This window comes from Myodes glareolus, chromosome 3 (assembly GCF_982192425.1).
Source record: "Myodes glareolus chromosome 3, mMyoGla1.1, whole genome shotgun sequence".
In the NCBI taxonomy this organism is placed as follows: Eukaryota; Metazoa; Chordata; class Mammalia; order Rodentia; family Cricetidae; genus Myodes; species Myodes glareolus.
Window position 1 is genome coordinate 4,779,383 of NC_142028.1, and position 19,710 is coordinate 4,799,092.

Genomic DNA, 19,710 nt, shown 5'->3' on the forward strand with positions numbered 1-19,710 from the left:
GTTCCCTGGCAGGCTCACAGAGCAGCTGCTAGTCCAACAAGGATGGCTGTGGGTCCCTGCAAGATCTCCAGGGTGGCAGGCTGGTCATGCCATGCGGCCGGACAAGTCAGGCGGGCGGGTACGACAGATAAAATGCTCACAGGACATAGTAAATAGACGTAAGGCTAAGCATAAGGGTAAACATTTATTACTTAAAGAAAAAGGAGAGAAAGAAAGGCAGAAATAGAAAAGAGGACAGAGAGAGAAAAAACACATGTGCACACGCCAGGAGAGAGGGACAGAAGAGGAAGGGTTAAGATGGCGACCAGGAGGTCAGAAGTGGCTGGGAGTGGGCGTGCCTTGCCCTTAAAGGGACCAGATCAAAGGAATAACATTCACGGATCCTTTTTATAATAAAAAGTAGAAGGTTAGACATTACAGTTTGAAGGAATTGGGGCGGCGAATTCTCAAGACTGTTTTCGGCTGATTTGTGGGCATCGTCTTTGGGGGGAATCCGAGAGAAGGCTGGGTGCTGGTCACATCCTGGCATAGTTGGTCTCTGCTCCCGACAGGTATCTGTGGCATGGAAATGTCTGATGTCCCTTGTACCTGGTTAGGGTGTTGGCAGAACAGAGGACAAAGTTAAATTAAGAAAAAAAGATTTTTAGGACCAGGGAATTGAGGGGTATGTATCTGACCTGTTTATGGTGGGTTCTTTAATTCGGCTCCCTGGAACTCATAAGAAAAATAGAAGTTTTAGACATATACATTGTATAATGGCTGTGACATATTCTTGTACAATGAAAAGTATTTTTATTTGGTGAGGCAACCTGGCAAAACCTCTCAGCTATCAAACTGTCAGAGATCTTTGAGAAGGATAAGATTTTACTTGAGTTACTGATTAAAAAATGACAGAGAACTTACTTGGTTGGCACCCAGAAATACTCTTTTGGGTCCTCCATGGTCACTGAAGGTTGCATTTGACCTTTGCTGTTTAGTGCAGGGCCTGTCAGGCTCCAGAAGACCCTGTGGGCTAAGAAATCTGTAGGAAGACAGGCCTACCTTACCCAGGCAGCTAGGCTGTCGATTCCAGTGATTTTGTCCATGTCTGGAGGTCTTCAGTTTAGGTGAAAGGCAGTTTTTGCCCAATGGTCAACGTTTGGCAGTCGAAGCGAACTGCAGATGGATGCTGGTCTGTGACTGTTTGTCTTCTGTCTTCTTGGAGGAAACAGAGTGCTTGCTAGGAGCCAACCTGTCTCTTTTTGTTATGAAAAGTTTTTTTTAAATAATTAAATATTTAAATATCACATTCCCCAGATCTCTGAGCAGTTGAGGGCTGTGTATTAGGTATAGCTGCAGTATAGAATCTGTCTGGAAGGTTGGGTCTGAGCTTGACTGTATTAGAACAGCTTAATATTAAATATAAGAGAGGTAAAAGTACATACCAGTTTAAAATATGAGACTTATGATTTTGTAGTCTGAAATGAGATGTAATGAATAATTATTATACATAGAAAGATTGAAAAAGTGCATGCTTCTGATGGGCCCTATCAGAAGTGCATTACTATGCAAAACACCTGTAATCAGAGTTAACGAGAGGATTTCAGTGAACACCAAGGAGGGGGAGGGGAAGGCAGGACATACATAAGAATGGAAGAGCTTGGTCACGTGACCTGGCTCTCAGTGAATCTAGCAATAAAGTCACCTGACCCCAATGAACATGGTGGTGACCACGTGTTGCGGGGGGAAAAGTTACAATTTTTGAGCTGTAAGGATTTTAAGCTTAATAAAGAGTGACCTAAAGGCCTGATCTGCCCTGTTGCTGAGCCGCCATGCCGAACCATAAGCCGCAGAGGGGGGCAAAAGGCTGGAACCGAAAAAACTGCACCATGTCACGGCTGGAATGGAAAAGCCGGCAGGTTAAAAGCTGGGGGCCGCCGGCCATGGGCGGTTACTATCCAGAGTCTTGAATCATGAAAACCCGTGCAAACAGACAATTTAAAGATGGATAAGTGGGGAAGATTTTAAGTAAGGTATATTTAGACTGGAACAACTTGTTTTCCCAGGTCAAGACCGTGAAAAAACCCACAAAAACTGTGGCACCTCAAGCCGTTAAGGCGAGATGCAGATGCAGATGACTCGAACAACCAGATTCGAAAACAGGCGTCTGCGTTAACGAGTGGGGTGCTATAGGCCGAACCAGATCAGCCAGTCCGTCCGTGAGAAAGATGAGAAGGAAGAATGAAATAAGAGAGGAAGTTGAAAGTAGAGGTCCTGGACCCCTAGCACGGGCGAGGTGGGGTTGGCTAGGTGAGCCGCCCCAGACAGGGGCTTAGTAAAGGGAACAAGTCGGGAATGAATGCTAGTGAAGGGACCCCCACACCCCGAAGGCCTGCGGTTGGGAAAAGCCCCCCCCCACCCTAAAAACAGCAGGGGTACCGGTCAATCCCCATGTTAAGAGGGTTGGTTAAGCTAGCTGGAAATGGGTTACTCACAATTAGAAGCCGGTGTTCTTTGGAGGAGCATGCCCAAGCAGACAGAACACGTGGATCGTTGTTGAAAAGGCCCTCGGTCCCGATTCAGTCCCGGAAGTTGGTGTTCAGAGTCCCGGACGAAACCTGAAGCCGGGACCCTGGCCCTGGGGCGGGTGACTCTCTCGAGTCCGCGGCACCAATTTCGTTCTTTAAAAAGTGGGCGTGTTCCCTGGCAGGCTCACAGAGCAGCTGCTAGTCCGACAAGGATGGCTGTGGGTCCCTGCAAGATCTCCAGGGTGGCAGGCTGGTCATGCCATGCGGTCGGACAAGTAAGGCGGGCGGGTACGACAGATAAAATGCTCACAGGACATAGTAAATAGACGTAAGGCTAAGCATAAGGGTAAACATTTATTACTTAAAGAAAAAGGAGAGAAAGAAGGCAGAAATAGAAAAGAGAACAGAGAGAGGAAAAAACATGTGTGTACACGCCAGGAGAGAGGGACAGAAGAGGAAGAGTTAAGATGGCTTCGAGGGAGGTCAGAAGTGGCTGGGGGTGGGTGTGACTTGCCCTTAAAGGGACCAGAGCATAAGAATAACAGGACCCGTACAGTGCAGGAACACGTGGGTTCTATTGTAGAGTCCAAGACGCTGAACAAAGGGAACAAGCAAGCTGACCTTGGAAGGGAAATAGCTACCTCTCAAGGGTACAGTAGGTGACTTACCAATTAACTTTTCACAAGAGTCCCAGTAAGGGTCAGGTCTTTACCTGCAGGTCCCTCAATCAAGGAGTTAGTAGTTGACCGCGTGCCTGTGGCCGTCACCTGTGTTTTGTGGACTGTCTGCCTGTGGCCATCACCTGTGTTTTGTAGACTGTCTGCCTGTGGCCGTCACCCATGTTTTGTGGACGGTCTGCCTGTGGCCGTCACCTGTGTTTTGTGGACTGTCTGCCTGTGGCCGTCACCTGTGTTTTGTGGACTGTCTGCCTGTGGCCATCACCTGTGTTTTGTAGACTGTCTGCCTGTGGCCGTCACCCATGTTTTGTGGACGGTCTGCCTGTGGCCGTCACCTGTGTTTTGTGGACTGTCTGCCTGTGGCCGTCACCTGTGTTTTGTGGACTGTCTGCTTGTGGCTGTCACCTGTGTTTCATGGACTGTCAGCTTGAGGCAGTCACCCCTGTGTTTTGTGGGGGTATATTACCACTGTGCACTGACGGTTACATGGGCAAGGCTCTCACTGGGTTCATATGGGTATATTGTCAATGGCCGTTATCAGCAAGGCTCATATACAGAGTACCAACAATGTTTCACACAGTCTAAAAATCTTATTTTTTAATCATAAATGTGGAAACTGAGCCTTTAGAGGGCTAGCCTGTGTGTCTAAAGGTCCAACTTAGAATGTGGCCAACTTAGAATACTAAGACAAGCCAGGATACACACCTGAAGTTCTGCTTATGGAGGGAGCATGGCCTAGAATTTGTCTGAAGATCAGAGGGCAGAGCTAAGCCACTAGTTAGCCATAGAGGCCAGGCAGTGGTGGCACACACCTGTAATCCCAGCACTATCAAGACAGAGACAGATGGATGGACCTCTGTGAATTCAAAGACACCTTGGGTTACAGATTGATTTAGTCTCAAAGAGAAACAGAGTCAGGCAATGGTGGCTCACCTTTAATTCCAGTACTGGGGAGTCACGTCTTTAATACCAACACCAGGGAAGTGGATACAGGAAGGGATATGGCTGGGAGGAGAGAGGATTACAAGGCAGTCTGAGGATTCCATCTGAGGTTTCATAGAGACAGCATTCAGTCTGAGGATTAGTAGAGACAGGACTACCCCTTTGATCTGAGCACTTGTAGAGGTAAGAGTTCTCTAGTGACTGGCTGCTCTGCTTCTTTGATCTCTCGGCTTTCACCCCCTATATCTGATTCTGGGTTTTTATTATTAAGACCAATTAGGATTCATGCTACAGGGGGCTAGGGGTCCTTTTCCACTGAAGTGAAGCAGTGTCACACCTGTAACTTAAACAATTTCATCTGTCAAAAAGGCCTTGCTGATTGGCTTCAACTGTTCACTCCTTCATTCACTTGAACTCAAAGGTGTGAAGGAACCAGGAGACCAGATGAGGAATTGAGACTAGGTGGGGTTCACATCTCAAGGTTGAATGTGTACCTTTGCTGTAAGAAGTGTTTGATCATCTAATTCTCACATATGCCGGATGTCACAAGTGGAGTGCCAGCCATCTTTAGGGACATCTCCATGGAAAAGGGACCACAGCAATCCAAGTGGGATAGCATGGGACCTGGTGGTGTCCTGAGCACTCATGGGCTGACAGATCTAACTGATTCCAAGGGATTTCAGAGAACAATTACTTTGTATAGAAAACAAAGCTAGACACCCAAGAAGGAAAAGGAGACAGCATCCTGTGGGGGTCGGGGTGGAGCAGACACACGCTTAGATTCATGCCTGATACTGCTGCCCTTTCTGGACCTTAGCGACTGTGACCCACACCCCACATTAACCTAGGGCTGGCTGGCCCACCTGAGTGATGTGTGTTGGTATCCTGACATTTAACTGGGAAAGAGTCAAGTGACCTTAAATATTGGCCCCAGACTTACTGGCTTGTTTGTAATCTCAAAGCTCTCCTTCCTTGTTCACATGTAGCAAGTCAGGCCAATGGCTTACTCTGAACTTTATCTAAGTTTCTATGATAATTGAGGAGTCATAAAATTCTTGGAAAATACTGTCACTATTTAAGGGGAAGTCTTCACAAAATACGTTCATGGTGTAGAAATTTGAAAAATAACCATTTGAAATGAATTGCTAGACTGTACCCTGCATAGTGGGGCCATGCTTTTCCCAACACTCAGCAAACAGAGGCAGGAGGATGGCTCTGATTTTAAAGCGGGACTCACAGCAAACCCTGTGAGGGAGGAAGACTAACGAGAAAGAGAAAACACGACAACAAAGCGAGTTTTTGGAGCTTCTTTTATTACACTGAGGAATCCCAGAGAAGCCCAGAGCCGCTGAGCATGGAAGCATTTCAGAGAGTGAGACACATCTGCACAGGTCCCTGCTGTTAGTCTCAGTGCGGAAACCGTTCACGATTAATAGTGGAGCACACTGCTCATGGATTAAGAACACCCTGATGACCCCTTATGTCTGATTTTGATTAAATTCCCATAGATGCCTAGAAGTCCAAGTTACGTTCTTTCTAGAGAATATTATGAAAAATGATTCTCAGAGCCTCTGAGGAAGGGCAGGAAGCGAGCCTGTGCCGCTGTACCCCAAGTTTAACTGGGGCAGCTGCTCCAAGCCTGGCCAGCTACTGCTGTTTATTTTTGATATGATAAATCAACAAAAACCCACAGATTCACCTCTAGAGAAGTGGTCAGGTTAGTTACAACAACCATGTCAGTGTTTCCACCCATTCCACTTCTCAGAAACAAGCAGATGTGTGGTTACACAGATCACCGCGAGGCAGTCAAAAGGTAATCCTTCACCAAAACTGTCACCAGGCCACCTGAGGCTGTACTGTTCCCTCCTTGAGCTCTGCATAGCATGCCACTTTCCCATGACTTTAGGTCATATATGTTCTTCCACTGTTACTTGTAATAAATAACAGAGAATAAGTTAGATCTGTTGATGGTTCCTCTAGACACTGCTTTGGCTCATTCTTGACCTGGAAATCAACTGTTTAAATAGAAAACAAGAGCCTCTTTCTAAGTGACAGCATCTATTAGCAGTCCAGTGATGGACACACGGCCAGGGAAGGTAGCCTCTCACTTTCCTTTTATTCAATGCCAACAGGCTCCATGGCCCCTAGAGCACTCCGCTGCTTCTGGGTGCAGGCGAGGAACAGCGTCAGAGTAGGCAGGTGTGATGACAGGGATGGTGGCCACCGTCTTTACTCAACGTCAACAGGCTCTGTAGCTATGAGAGCATTCAGCTGCTTCTGGGCGCAGGACAGGAAGAGCTCCAGACTGGACAGGCTCCGCTGGCGGGTGACCTGATCGAGCTGTTGATGGTTTACAAAGAGGAGAGAGAGAGAGAGAGAAACTTCAGTTGGGGGAAAGTTAATCAGATGCCAGTGAGACCCACTGGCGGGGGGGGGGGGCGCTTTCTGTGTGAGAGGACTGGAAGCCCAGTGGGACCCCTGACCGTCTGCCTGTGCGATCACTGTTGCTGGCCTGTTATCTGGGCTGTGAGAGTGACTTCACACTCTCACAGCTGACTGCAGCCTGCAGTTACTGGAGAAGTTATGTTCAGACTCTCAGGATGATTTTATAAAATGTAAGTAAAAACATGCTGGTTTTTAAAAAATAGATTAAACACCGTAAAGATCCTATCAAAATCACAGATGCACAGGACAGAAAATCAGTTACATCACGCTTGGAGTCAGGAGGGAAGTTGAATGAGGTGACACCCTGAATTTAATCAAGCGTCACGGGTCGGAGAGGCCTGGAGGGGTTGGAGAGAAAGCTCACCAGTTAGGGTCAAGAGCAGGCATTGCTCTTGCAGAGGCCAAGAGTTTGGTCTCCAGTATCCACATAGAGAGGCTCACAACTGCCTGTAACCCCAGCTCCTAGAGACCTGATGCCCTCCCTGGACTCAGAGTGCCCACATGCACATGCCTGTGCCACTCAGACACAAACACACACCTGTAAGTAAGCATAAAATCAATCTTTAAAAAAATATTCAATGATGCTGAAACCTGTGTGAGCTATTTCTCCTAATAAGAGATTTTAATTTAGGGTTATTTTAGTAGAGCAACATAAACTAACACAGTAGTGAAAAACCAGGTTCCGCAAAGACAGCTAAGGGTGGGGATGACTCTCTAGGTGACGGCGCCAACGATGCTAACAGAGCAGTGAGAAGCTGAGGCCCGCACTCCACAACAGGAGCCTTCAAAGGGGCGCTGTGGGGCTCTATCTTAACTACAAACCTGCCATACCCTCCCCAGAGGCACCCCTAGATCCAAGTGAGAAGTCTCTACTGAACTGCATTTAATAATCCACTGAAATTCAGGGTGATTAAAAACTAGAAGACAAAATTTTCAAAGGATCCAAGAATCAACTGACAAAGAATGTAATGTAGCAAAACAGCTGTATAGGAGGACTGGGCTAGACAAGACTCCCTTTGATTCTGAGGTTTTCATAAATGAACAGCAGAGTTCTGGCCCATCTTTCCCTCTCAACATTTTTCCTCCTCCTTTGTCGTATGAAGCCTCTGGATAGTTGTAAAAACAAACACTCCTCCCACTCATAGGATCATAAATAAGGGAACCATTAAGTTTAGTCCCAGATGAGCAGAGACACAGTCTGCCTGGCAAATGACTGTATTCTCGGCTTCTAGAAATAAGTCTGGAAATGTCAGACATTTGTCGAGATTCCTGAGGCCGATGAACTGATCTGTGCTATAAGGGTCGAGGCATCTATGGGGACATGGCTGATGTATCCTAAATTCATCCAGAAGTGGGGATGCTAAGAAGACATTTTAGTATAAGCAGGGCATGTGCATGCGCACACACTCACACGCGCACACACACATTCATACACACGCTGTTTAGTTGTATTTGGAACAATAAGGAAATTTAAAATCTAAGCGTATGCCATTCAGATGAGATGTTCAGACCATTCTGGACAAGGTCTGTATGTGGAATTCCTATGCCATATAAGCTGGTTACTCAGGTAGTAACAGGTGTGACCAAACTGCTTCCCAGAGTGAGTATACCAAGTCACCAGCCCCTAGCATGAGGGACCCGTGTCCTCACTCTGTTGTTTAAACAGCTGCAAAGTTTCCACTGTGTTGATCCTCCTGTGACCTTTCACCCTTGGCTACCCCCATGTCCATGTCACGTATGTTTCTCCCCAGTCTGTGGTCCCTGGTCTGGTTTTACAGCCTACCCCCACGGTCCCAAAGACACATATATTTGAACATTTGCTGCTAGGATGAGTACACGACAGAGAACATGTGGTACTTTCCTTTCTCAGTCTGGGTTACTTTGCTTCATATAATAATTTCCAGGCCAATCCACGTATCCTGCAGATTTTACTTTTCTTTATGGCTAAATAAAATTCCACTGTGGACATACAAGTTTTCTTCATTATCCATCTGTCAACAGACATCTAGGCTGACTCTACTTCCTGGCTGCTGTGAAGAGAGTGGGGATAAACAGGGGTGTGCAAACATCTCGTGGGGGACAGAGGCCTTAGGATGTGCGTCCTGGTGTGATGTAGCCAGGTCATGCGGTAGTGATCGTCAAGAGCCTCTGTGAAACCTCCACCAACCACGAGACGGACCCTCCGACTAGAAGGAGAGAAAAGATCCAAGTATTTCTGATTTGCACTTCTCTGATGGGGTAGAATGCTGAGCACTTCAATACTTGCTGGTTGTTTGTGTTCCTTCTTTGGAGAGCTCTGCCCCCTCCATCAGTCCATTATCCATCGGCCGGCTTCTCTGTTTTCTTGTTTTGGTGTTTTGCATTTATTTCTATATTCCAGACACTATGTCCATTTGCAGCATGACTGGGAAGCATTTTCTTCTACTCTGGAGCGCATCTATTCTCACTTCTGATAGTTTCCTTTTCTGTGTGAGCTTGTAAGTCTATGTTCCCATACCTGTCAATTCTTGGGCGATTTCTGACTTCAAGTGTTCTTCCTATGCTTTCTTCTGGCTGTTTCAGCATTTCAGGATTGAAATTAAGGTCTTTGATCTAACTTGAAATGATTTTTGTGCACAATGAGAGATATGTATCCATCTTCATCTACAACTGGATGTCCATCTTTGTCAACACCACTTTTAAATAAGCTACCTCACCCCCTCCCACATGTTCTGATGTGTGAAGGTAGGTACAGCCATGTGCTCTGCTGATCCCGTGTCCACTGCTCTGCGTGGCACTATGGCTCTGTCACAGCCTGAAAACATGTACTGCGGTATTCCTGGCAGCATTCTTTCTGCTTGGCACTTCTCTCGCCATTCATGATTTTTTCCCCCTAGTTTTGTAAATAATGCTATTGAATTTTGAGAGGAAATTTACCAAATATGTACATTACTTTTGGTAATTTACTATTTTATGATATTAATTCTTCCAGCCCAGGAGCATGGAAGGTGTTTCAATAGTCTAGTATCTTCTTCAAATTCTGTTTTCAAGGTCTTAAACTTTTCATTGTAGAGTTTTTACTTTCTTGGTTAAGCTTATTCCTAAATGTTTATAAAATGTTCCTCTTAAATATTTTACTTAGTCTTTGAGTATAATGAACACTGAGAAGTGTCTTAGGTTTTCTATTGCTGCCAAAAAACACCATGACCAAAAGCACCTTGGGGAAGAAAGGATTGACTTCACTTTACTGGTTCAGGTCACAGCCCATCAGCAGAAAAGTCAGGGTGGGAACTCGAGTCAGAGAACCTGGATGCCGGAGCTGAAGCAGAGGCCATGGAGGAACCTTGCTCCCTGCTCCTCCCTGCTCTTCCCTGTTGGCTCAACCCTTGTTCTTATGCCAACCAGGATCACCTGCCCAGGACACTGCACCCAGTGGGCTGGGCCCCCTCCCACAATCAGTAAGAAAATGCCCCAAAGGTTTGCCCACAGGCCAATCTGATGCGGGCATCTTCTCAACTGTGAGTTCCCTTTCCCAAATGCCTCTAGCTTGCACCAAGTTGACCAAAAACTAACCAGGAGAAGATGTCACTGGATGCCTATAGAACAGGTAATATTTCCCTGACTATTTATTTACTCATTTATTATTTTTCATTATTTTATTTCCTTGACTTTTAAAACTTTGTATCTCATGTCTGTATAAAATAAATTTTGAAAAAAATAGTCTCCGAATGATCTTATTCCTTCTGAAACCGTTCTTTTAGACCCTAAACAGACAATCGCACAAACTGCAAGTCCACGGAGACAGCAGTCGCCTGCTCCTGGGATTGCAGTGATGGAATTTAACTGCTCGGTCTAACCTTCCCCACCATGGGAAACTGAAGCTGAGTAGTTAAGAGTCCAGGTTTGCATTCTCAATAGTCCTCCGCACTAAACAAATACCCACTTCTTAAAAGGACATTTAAATATATCTGAGTTTGGATGTTGTTTATCAAGGAGAGTCTTCTGTCTTTGTTTTTGATGAGATCGGTTCTTCAGAGGCTTCAAGGCCAGAGAGACACTGAAAAGCTCTGGATGACAATACAATACCTTATTCTGACTTAAGGTTAGATGCTAACACACACACACATACACACACACACACACACACACACACACACACACACACCCATGTACAGCTCTAAGATCCTGGACTTTTTCTTAGCCATCCACAAAGGGCTGATAAACGTGAAGACATGATCTCCTTCTGTGTGGTCTGCAGTGTGATGCTTTGGCATTTTGGGATGAAGACAGCTACCTTTCCTTTCCCTTGTTTCTCTTCACCAGAGCTGAAAAACAATCAACTTTGTCTACAGCGTGTCTAGCTGCTTTAAGGGGGGCTCCATGGTACTACATCATGATGGCCACGCCTGCTGAGTCGTTTCTCTATTGAAAAGATTTTTCTCTATTTTTAGATAAGTAAGTCTGATGTGAGAGTTCACATTGTATGCAAAGCGCTAAAGGTCAGAGGCAGAGCCCTCTCTGGGAATGTAACTGTGACATTACTGTAAACCATGTTCATGGGGACCTTGAGTCAACCGGGAAAATTAGTGTCGCATAAAATACACGCTTAGAGTAAATCAGACTCTGAAAGATTCAACAGTCTGGGCAGCGGTTTGCCCCGAGTCAGTGCCGGCTGCCTTCATCTTGAACTTCGGGGTGTGTAGGTCTGGCCCCTTCACCGGGACACTCACACTCCACATCTGAGGATGACACCACAGAAAGAAGCCATGTTCCAGATGGACTGCAGATGTTCGCTGGGAGCAATTGAAAAGCGGGTAAGCGGGCACAGAGAGTCTAAACTGAGCTGGCCACAACTGAGGGCCTTTGTTTCGTTTTAAGATGTTTCAGGGCAAAAGCTCCTCTGTTCTCAGCGTCTCTGCTCTCGAACCATCTAAATTGAGTTCTTCACGTCTGAGCAGTTGGCCCTTCTATCCCAAACCACCACAGAGCCCGCGGGGAATGAAAGCACTCACTTCTCCACTCTAGAATCTACACACACATCAGCACATAATCTTGTTCAACATCATGGGCTCGGTAGTAATGCTTGGCCAGCACGGAGAGGCCTGCAGTAGACATGGTCTTGGCAGGTAGCTCGTCCAGTGTCAAGAACATGGCTCCTGACAAGAGGCCTGGTTCCAACAGCCCTCACTCTGCCAATGGCAATTCCAACACAACCAAAAAGGAAGGCCATGGATTTAGAACTTATGGAGAGGAAAGCTGACTGCGGCTTCCCAGAGTGTCTCTGGATCAATGATCTGGGCACTACCACTTGGAGCATGTGAGGAACGATTCCCTTGAGGACTCAAGGAGCTGGATACTGAGTCCCAGGAGTGTCTGAGAAGCTAGGCATGGCCTTCCTGAGTGTCTGAGGAGCTGGACAGAGAGAGCTTCCCAGGGTGTTTCTGTCTCACGAGCCTACCCTTAAACCATGTTTTTATTCTCCCGGCAACTGTATGAATGGGGCAATTGAGGCTTAGAGAGGTTATGACTTGCCCAAGTAGAAGAGCTGAGACATGTACCAGGTGTGTGTGACACCCAAGCCCAGCCTACAACCTCAGCACGGTACAGCCTTCTCAGATAAGGGCTTCAGTCATGGCTGGGGGCCTTGGCACAGGGTCTATTTTGTTATAAATGCACAGGGGTTCTTTACGTTGCATTACCCAAGTGCAAAAGCCTGCCAAGGTGCCAAAACCCTGGCAGATACAGCTTCTAAACAATGCAATCATCTTTCCACAGATAACTCGGTACATTTCAGAAATTAACACACGAAAGGGTCCCTGAAAACACACTAGAAGCATTTAAAGAAAATTCAGCTTATTAAATACACAATGAAAAGAAACACTGTCTTTAAAAAAAATATGGAAATGTCAGTGGCTACACAGAAAAACAGTATGAGATTCCCTCCTGCCCCAGCTTCTAACGAAACAAAGGTTTTTAATTCAACCTATACTGTGTGGTATTAAGTGAGCCTTGCAGTGCACAACCCCCTGAAGGCTGGGTGACCTCTGAATTTCCAGGACTAGTAACGAGGCTGGGCAGCCTTGGACCAACATGTGCTGGGGTGCATACTTGGTAAGGGAATTCTACTTACTTAGGGCCCCAAACTGCACCCATAAAGCCCCGCTGACTTGAATGAAAGGTTACGGTGAAGATTTCCCCCCTCTGAAATATTCTTCATCTTCAGGAATTTTATAGCGTGTACATGATCATGAAAATCTGATCTCTGTCAACTATACCAACCACCTGGTACATTTTAAACAGACTTCTGCTCCCAAGGGAATGAAGGGAAGAAGTGAGTGCCTTCCCCGTGGTCCCTCTCGGAATCACTGCTGCCTCCCAGCCAGCCCTGCAAATGGAGGAAACAATAACCCCTCTGCCCGTCCAGTACAAGTAAAGGAGGCTTGCTTTCAGTCCAAGCTAAACGTGGATGATACTGAAAAAGTAGAAATAAAGACAGGGGCAGCACCTGCTCAGGCAGGGTTTGTGGTAAAACTTGCTACGTCTTGGCAGAAGCCCTCATCGTCTTCATCAACAGGCTTTAAGGGAAATTCTAGGAAAAACACATACATCTTTGGGTCACTATGTCTTAGTTTGTGTGATAAACACCATGGCCAAAAGAAACCTGTGGAGAAAAAGGTTTATTTCAGCTTACAGTTGCAGGCCCTCATGGAGGGAGGTCAGGAGAGGCACTCAAGGCAGAGGCCATAGAGGAGCGCAGCTCATCGGCTTGCTCCCCATGGCTCATTGCTCAGCCTGCTTCTTACACAACCCAGGCCCACTCACCCAGGGGCAGCATCCCCAACAGTGATCTGGGCCTTCCCACATCAATCACCAATGAAGAAAATGCTTCTTCCCCCCAACCCCTCACAAGGCTTGCTTACAGAAAATCTAATGGAGGTACTTTCTCAATTGAGGCTCCTCTTCCCTGGTAACTCTAGCTTGTGTCAAGTCCAAGGGAAGGAAACGCCACTGGAGCTCAAGAAAGGGCCTTATGGGGGCATCTTCCCCATTTCTGTTCTTGCTTTTTTCCTTACCCCACCTTCAAAAACCGACTTGCTGTAGCCTGGACTGGCACTCTGTAGCATGAATGATACAGTTAGGTGCTATAATCAGAATGAGTACATAGCATTCCGAACATAAAGAGCACCAGTCCCAACGACCCTGACCAGAGAGAGTACCTAGACCTAGCGACTCTAAGTTCTCAGTCCTTGCTTGGCTTCTGTGCTCCTCTGGACAGTAAATTTCCAGATTCTGTGCTCACTGCTGCCACTTTGTCTGTGCTACGGGGAAACTTAAATGTTACATGATAAAGGAGCCCACTTCCCAGAAGGGAAAGTTAAGTTTTTCATTTTGTTTTAAAGATTTTATTCACGGGTCTGTTAGAGTGTACATAGGTGTGTCTTACACACACACACACACACACACACACACACACACACACACACACACACACACCTGTCCATCAGGTCCTACAAAGCATGTTGCTCTCCTTACATGTTGGTCCCTTGAAGCCGGAGTTAAAGTATCTATGAGCCACTTGATGTGGGTGCTGAGATCTGACCTGTCTTGGCTGAGCGGCAGATGCTCACAGAATCTGAGCCATTTCACCAGCCTTGAAAGCTCAGCATGTAGATCATGAACAAGGATGTCGGAACAGGCTCAACATGTTAAGTGGGCAATGGAGCTTTTGCTGAGCTGGACAATTTAATTTGGGGGTTGAACAAGCAATCATTAGAACATAATTCTGATAACTCAGAGTCAGTGAAGGGAGCTGGGTGTCGCGTTAAGAAGAGAGGGGCTGAGGGATGAAGGTCACCAAGGCCAGCCTGGACTACACAAGGAGTTTTAGGAGAGCCTGAGCTCGAGAGACCAGGGAGCCAATGATGCCTCTCTGTTTTCTGATGTCTACTGGACATTACAAAGCAGAACTGGCAGTTGGGACGTTGGAATTTATGGCTCTATGGTGAGCCTGGCGTAGAAACTCTTATATGTGGCTTTTACTATTTCAGTAATTTTCTTTGTCAACTAATTAGCTCTGACTTACTAGTTTGATTTTTATACACTGCAAACAAGCTATAAAGAGCATTCCTAAAAAACACAAAACAAACAAAACCAGCCCCACCCCACCCCCCCCTTACCGTATTCTCATGTGATCAGACTTCCCCACTTGTCTTTTATAAAAAGCTGGCAAAGCTGCTCAAACCTTTGCATGTAGTCAAGCTCCCCTGACACTCTCGTACACTGGTACCGGGAGATAAGGTTAATAAGGGGTAGGAACATACCTTCTGAGAAATAGAGCGCAATCTGCCTCCGGGAAATGAGAGGCCAGACCCTCGCCTCAGTCACCACTGCCTGTGCGTACAAGTTCACTCTGAAGGACCCAACTAATTCAGGTGACAGAGCAAAGAGAGAAACTCTTCTTCCCTTGGTGAAGGAGAATTGTTTGTATTCTGTCAATCATGTTTTAAATAAACGCTGATTGGTCAGGCAGGAGGTGTAGGTGGGAAAACCAGATAGGAAGTGGAAATGATGCAAGGAGAGCAGAAGAATTCTAGGGAGGAGGAAGCTGATTCCTCCCACTCCTGCCCAGATCACCGAAGCAGCAGGATGTAAGCTGCCCCAGTGAAAAAGGTACTGAGCCACATGGCTAACATAGATCAGAAAAATGGGTTAATCAAGATGTGAGAGTTAGCCAGTAAGAAGCCTGACCTAATGGGCCAATCAGCTTTATAACCTGTAGAGATCTCAGTGTGATTTTTCTCTGGGACTAAACAGCTGGGGGGCCGGGCAGGACAGAAAACCCCCAACAAGCAGGCCTGGCCCCCTCATGTTACATTCCCTCTTAATGTAAACACATGACATCACACGCGGAATGGAAGGGGTGAGCTGTAGTGATATTCTGTATGTGTTTTAACAAATAAAGCTTGTCTGAAGATAAGAGTGGACAGTTAAGTTACTAGAGACCAGGGAGCAGTGGTGCACACCTTTAATTCAGGACTCAGGAGAAAGGCAGAGGGGTCTCTGTTAGTTCAAGGCCACCCTGGGCTACACAAGACTGAATCTGTCTAAAACAGAAACAGAGCTCACACAAAGGTGATCCCAGCACTTGGTTGGATAAAAATGCCTTTAATTCCAGCACTAGGGAGTTAGAGACAGGCAGGGGTGATGAGGCTGGGTGGAGAGAGGAGTATAAAGAGGATGGAGATGGGAACTCAGGCAGTCTGAGGTTTGGTGGAGATGATGCAGTCTGGAGATGCAGTCAGGCCAGAATCTCCCCTTCAGTCTGAGCACTGGTAGAAGTAAAGGACTCTCCAGTGGCTGGGATCTGCTTCTCTGATCTTCAGCATTAACCACTATATCTGACTCTGGGTTTTTATTAATAATACCAATTAGAATTCGTGCTACAGTGGTTCATCTGAAGGGCATGTGGCAAGTCACATACAAACCACCGCCAGACAGAGACGCTATGACGGGACTTCCCTCAAGGCCTGGTCCTTTGCTGTACCTGTGCCACTGTGCCAGGATGCAGACTAAGGATGGCTTTGGCATACATTCCAGGGTTCGTCTGAATCAAAGACACAATCCAAAGTCTCTGGGAAAGGCTAATATGCACAACAGTGCCATACACATTAAAATCTGCTCAACATAAACATGGCAAGCTGCCAGTCTAGCCTTCCGGTCTCTGGGCGGTTGGGGATCCCATCTACTCCTTTAGGAAGAGTTAGTACAAGAGGTTCTAACAAGTTCCCACTTCTTGGCTCTGTATTTCTTTAAGGAAAGTACAAAGTTTATTGCAGAGGGCATGTTTAAGAATCCAAACTTTACAAATACATACATAGTCCTTGGGTGGTAGAAGGGGTTTGGAGAAAAATAAAGTAAGTATCTAGCCTTGCCCAGTTGGGTTAGGTATAAAAGAAATGGGGTAAAGCAGGGCTAATGTCTGGAGAGGAAGACCACCGTTACACCTTCTGTGGGCACTTGCTAAGGCACTTCCTTCAAAGGTGGGAGTACGGGGCAGGGTGACCAAGGTTCAGCAATTCATAGCTTAGCCTCCTGGGAGTCCTGACCTAAAGCTGAGGCGCATCTGGGGTTTGCTCAGGGTAAGGGCGTGGATCCTGAGAGAGTTAGGAATAGTCTCTGCGTCTATGCTGTTTAGAGGAAATGAGGTCACTAGTGCCGAGTCAGAGATGGGCCGCGTCCCAGAAGCCACGGGCAGCTGGCTGGCCTTTCTGAGCTTTTCGAGACTGACTCTGTATCACAGTCTCACGATCATTTCCAAGGGCTTCCTTGATGGAAATGCCAGGGCCCCGCCAGAGCTGTTGATGTAGGGCCCTTCACAAAGGCCGAGTGGACTCGGCGCCCGGCTGCAGGGGCTACTTTCAGTGGAAGGTGAAAGGGAAGGGAAGCAGCGACCAGACTGGGTCTTTTGTTCCACCTTCCTGTTCTACAGATGGAGACAGAAGTGTTGGAAAGGCCCCATCTGAGATTGCCGGGTGGCACACTTGTAATCCCTGCACTTGGGAGGCTGAAGCAGGGGCATTGGTGTGAGTCTGAGGCCATCCCTGGCTACAAAGTGAAACACTGTGTCAAAGATCAGAGTGAAACCGAACAGGGTTCTTGTCTGGGAACCAGCAAAGTCTGGCCTCCTGCAGTCCCACTGAAAAGAGGTGGTTAGTGACCTCTCTAAAGATGCTCACTTCGTTCTGGAAAATAGATGCATAACACAGCAAAAGGCTACTCCACTCCCCAGATACATGAGTGTGTGAAGGACCTCGGAAAGATGGTTCACCAGTTTGTGCTGCCCTTCCGGAAGACTAGATTTATTTCCTGTCACCCACAGGATGACTTACAACCACTTGCAACTCCAGTTCCAGGGGAAGGGATCTAATGCCCCATTTTGGTCTCTGTAAGTACAATATATGTGTGTGTACACACACACACACACACACACACACACACATATAATATGTGCATGTTCAGATACACAGTACACATAAAATCAACAATGTTTAAAGCATATGAAAATATTTATGAACAAACTGATCAGAAAAATATCTCCTAACACTCCTAAGTGACAAAGACTACAAAGGATGTCAGTTGTCATGATCAAACATTAAAACTACAGGAAAGGCTGAGGAAAACATCTCAACACAGCTAATGATGATGATGATGATGATGATACCCCTGAAAGGCAGCATTCTCACACCTGCATCTCAGATCTCTGCTATTTCAGCGCCCCTCACAGGCAAGAAGTAGGGAACATAATGAATATTAGGGTCATTATAATGCTGGATTATTCTGAACATAAACTTCTAAATGACACATACCTCAAGATATAACCTTAGGTAATAAAAGAAGTGCAATTGAGAGATACATTCATAAAATAAGATATTAAAACTAGTAAGAAATGACAAAGATTTTAAGGATGACCAACAACTAAGATTACTTGATAATAGACAAACCCTAAATAGAGTTCTGAAGCAGTCAAAGAACTTATTTTATAGGCGACCAAGCAATATACAGAAAATGAACAAATTTACCGTAAAAATGAAGACTGTTTGTTTTGCAGATAGAACTGCTTCTAATTCTGACCACAAGAGTTTGATCCTGACAAGGAGAAAGTTGGGTATGATTCTACAAATCGTAACAAAGCAGGGGCCAATGGGAATATGGGACCGGAACATTGTGGACTAATTAAAAGTGGGTAACTTTGCTGAAGGACAGCACAGGCACGTGCCTTGGTTACAAACGAAGCATGGCTTCTGACTATTAAGGAAATGCATGGATATAATTACCAGATGAAATACAGGCCTGGAGCCACCACCATCATCACCACATGCGGCAGGGGACCCATAGCTACAGGTGTTAGTGAAAAACTGAAGAAAGATCAAATTTGCTGATGGATGTGTTCTGAGAAGTTCTTCCAAGGATAGGACTTCTAGCCCAAAACGTTTACTCTTCTGTTTCTTATCTACACCCTGCCATCATCATATGAAAAATAGGCTAATATATTCTTTTTAAAGATACATAACATTCACAGTGCTCTCTTTATGAACTTCTGTATGTGTCCTCCAGCCCCCTTTCATGTCTGATACTCTATCTTAGCCATAAAACACCAGGGGATGATTCTATCTTACATCCCGGACATGGATGTGTTCATTTTAATTAAAAAATATCTGCTATGGTCATAAATCTATCCATTCTTCCTAGGGATTAAAATGATGTGAGTGTCCTCAAAAATATTTAGATATTACAGTAATTAAAAGTTGTCTTTAAAACACATTTGATTTGACACATTTACAATATTCAGACCTCCATCATTTACTTTTCCTGATTCCACTTGATGCTCTTACTTTCCTGCCAAATTTCTGTCCTGTTCTGTGTCTGCCTGGGCCTCTCTTAAAAGGCTTGCCCACAGCATGCCTTTGTGTTCGCATTCCCTGTGTCTGGGATGCTCTTCTGGACTTAGCCACTCTGCGCACATCGCTTCTTAGATTCTGGCTCAGTTCATTACAAACGCCTCTCTCACTCCTCCCTCCCAACACTTACTCACTCTCCTGGTTTTTCCAGTGTCATCTCAAAATATCCTATTTGCTTCTGTCGATCGTATGGAAGATCTCTAAGGAAACAGGGTTTCCGGTGTATTCTTTTCCATGACTTTGAGGTCTAGAGTTCTCCGTGGCTCAGTGGCCCCGACACAGCAGGGGAAGCTTTGTCTAGGCTCTCTGTGAGTCAACATCTAGAAAACTAGATGTCTAGGTGCTTGTGATGGCTTGGATATGAAGCGTCCCTCAAAAAGCGAATGTATGCATTGGCCCTGATGCAATGATCCAATGTGGGAAGTTTGGTCCTGATGCACTATTCATGTGAGAGGGTCCGGTTCTGGTCTGAAGGTAGCACTCTGGGAAAGCAAGAATATCAAAGAACCTCATGAATGGATTAATTTGTGGGTGAATTTATAATCTGATAGCAGTACTGGGTACTGGTAGATAAAGAAGGTGTTCGTTAAAAGTAGACTTCACATTATGTGAATTTAGTTTCTCCAGAATTGTAGTTTAGCATATTATGGTTCATAGTTTAAAGCCTTGAGTCCCTGCGGTGGGGGTAATTTTGTGTATCCG

The 19,710-nt window shown here is 45.9% G+C and overlaps 1 protein-coding gene across 4 annotated transcripts in view; it reads right to left on the reverse strand.

The window, feature by feature from the left end:
* Positions 1 to 5,419: 5,419 nt before the first annotated feature.
* Positions 5,420 to 19,710, reverse strand: part of Ccdc91 (coiled-coil domain containing 91) — a 180,591-nt gene continuing 166,300 nt past the window's right edge. For all 4 annotated transcript variants that reach the window (XM_087903943.1, XM_087903944.1, XM_087903942.1 and 1 more), the window contains one exon: positions 5,420 to 6,466. In XM_087903943.1, coding sequence (XP_087760069.1) covers positions 6,356 to 6,466 — 111 coding nt within the window. In that variant the 3' untranslated portion in view covers positions 5,420 to 6,355. The remainder of the gene's footprint in view (positions 6,467 to 19,710) is intronic.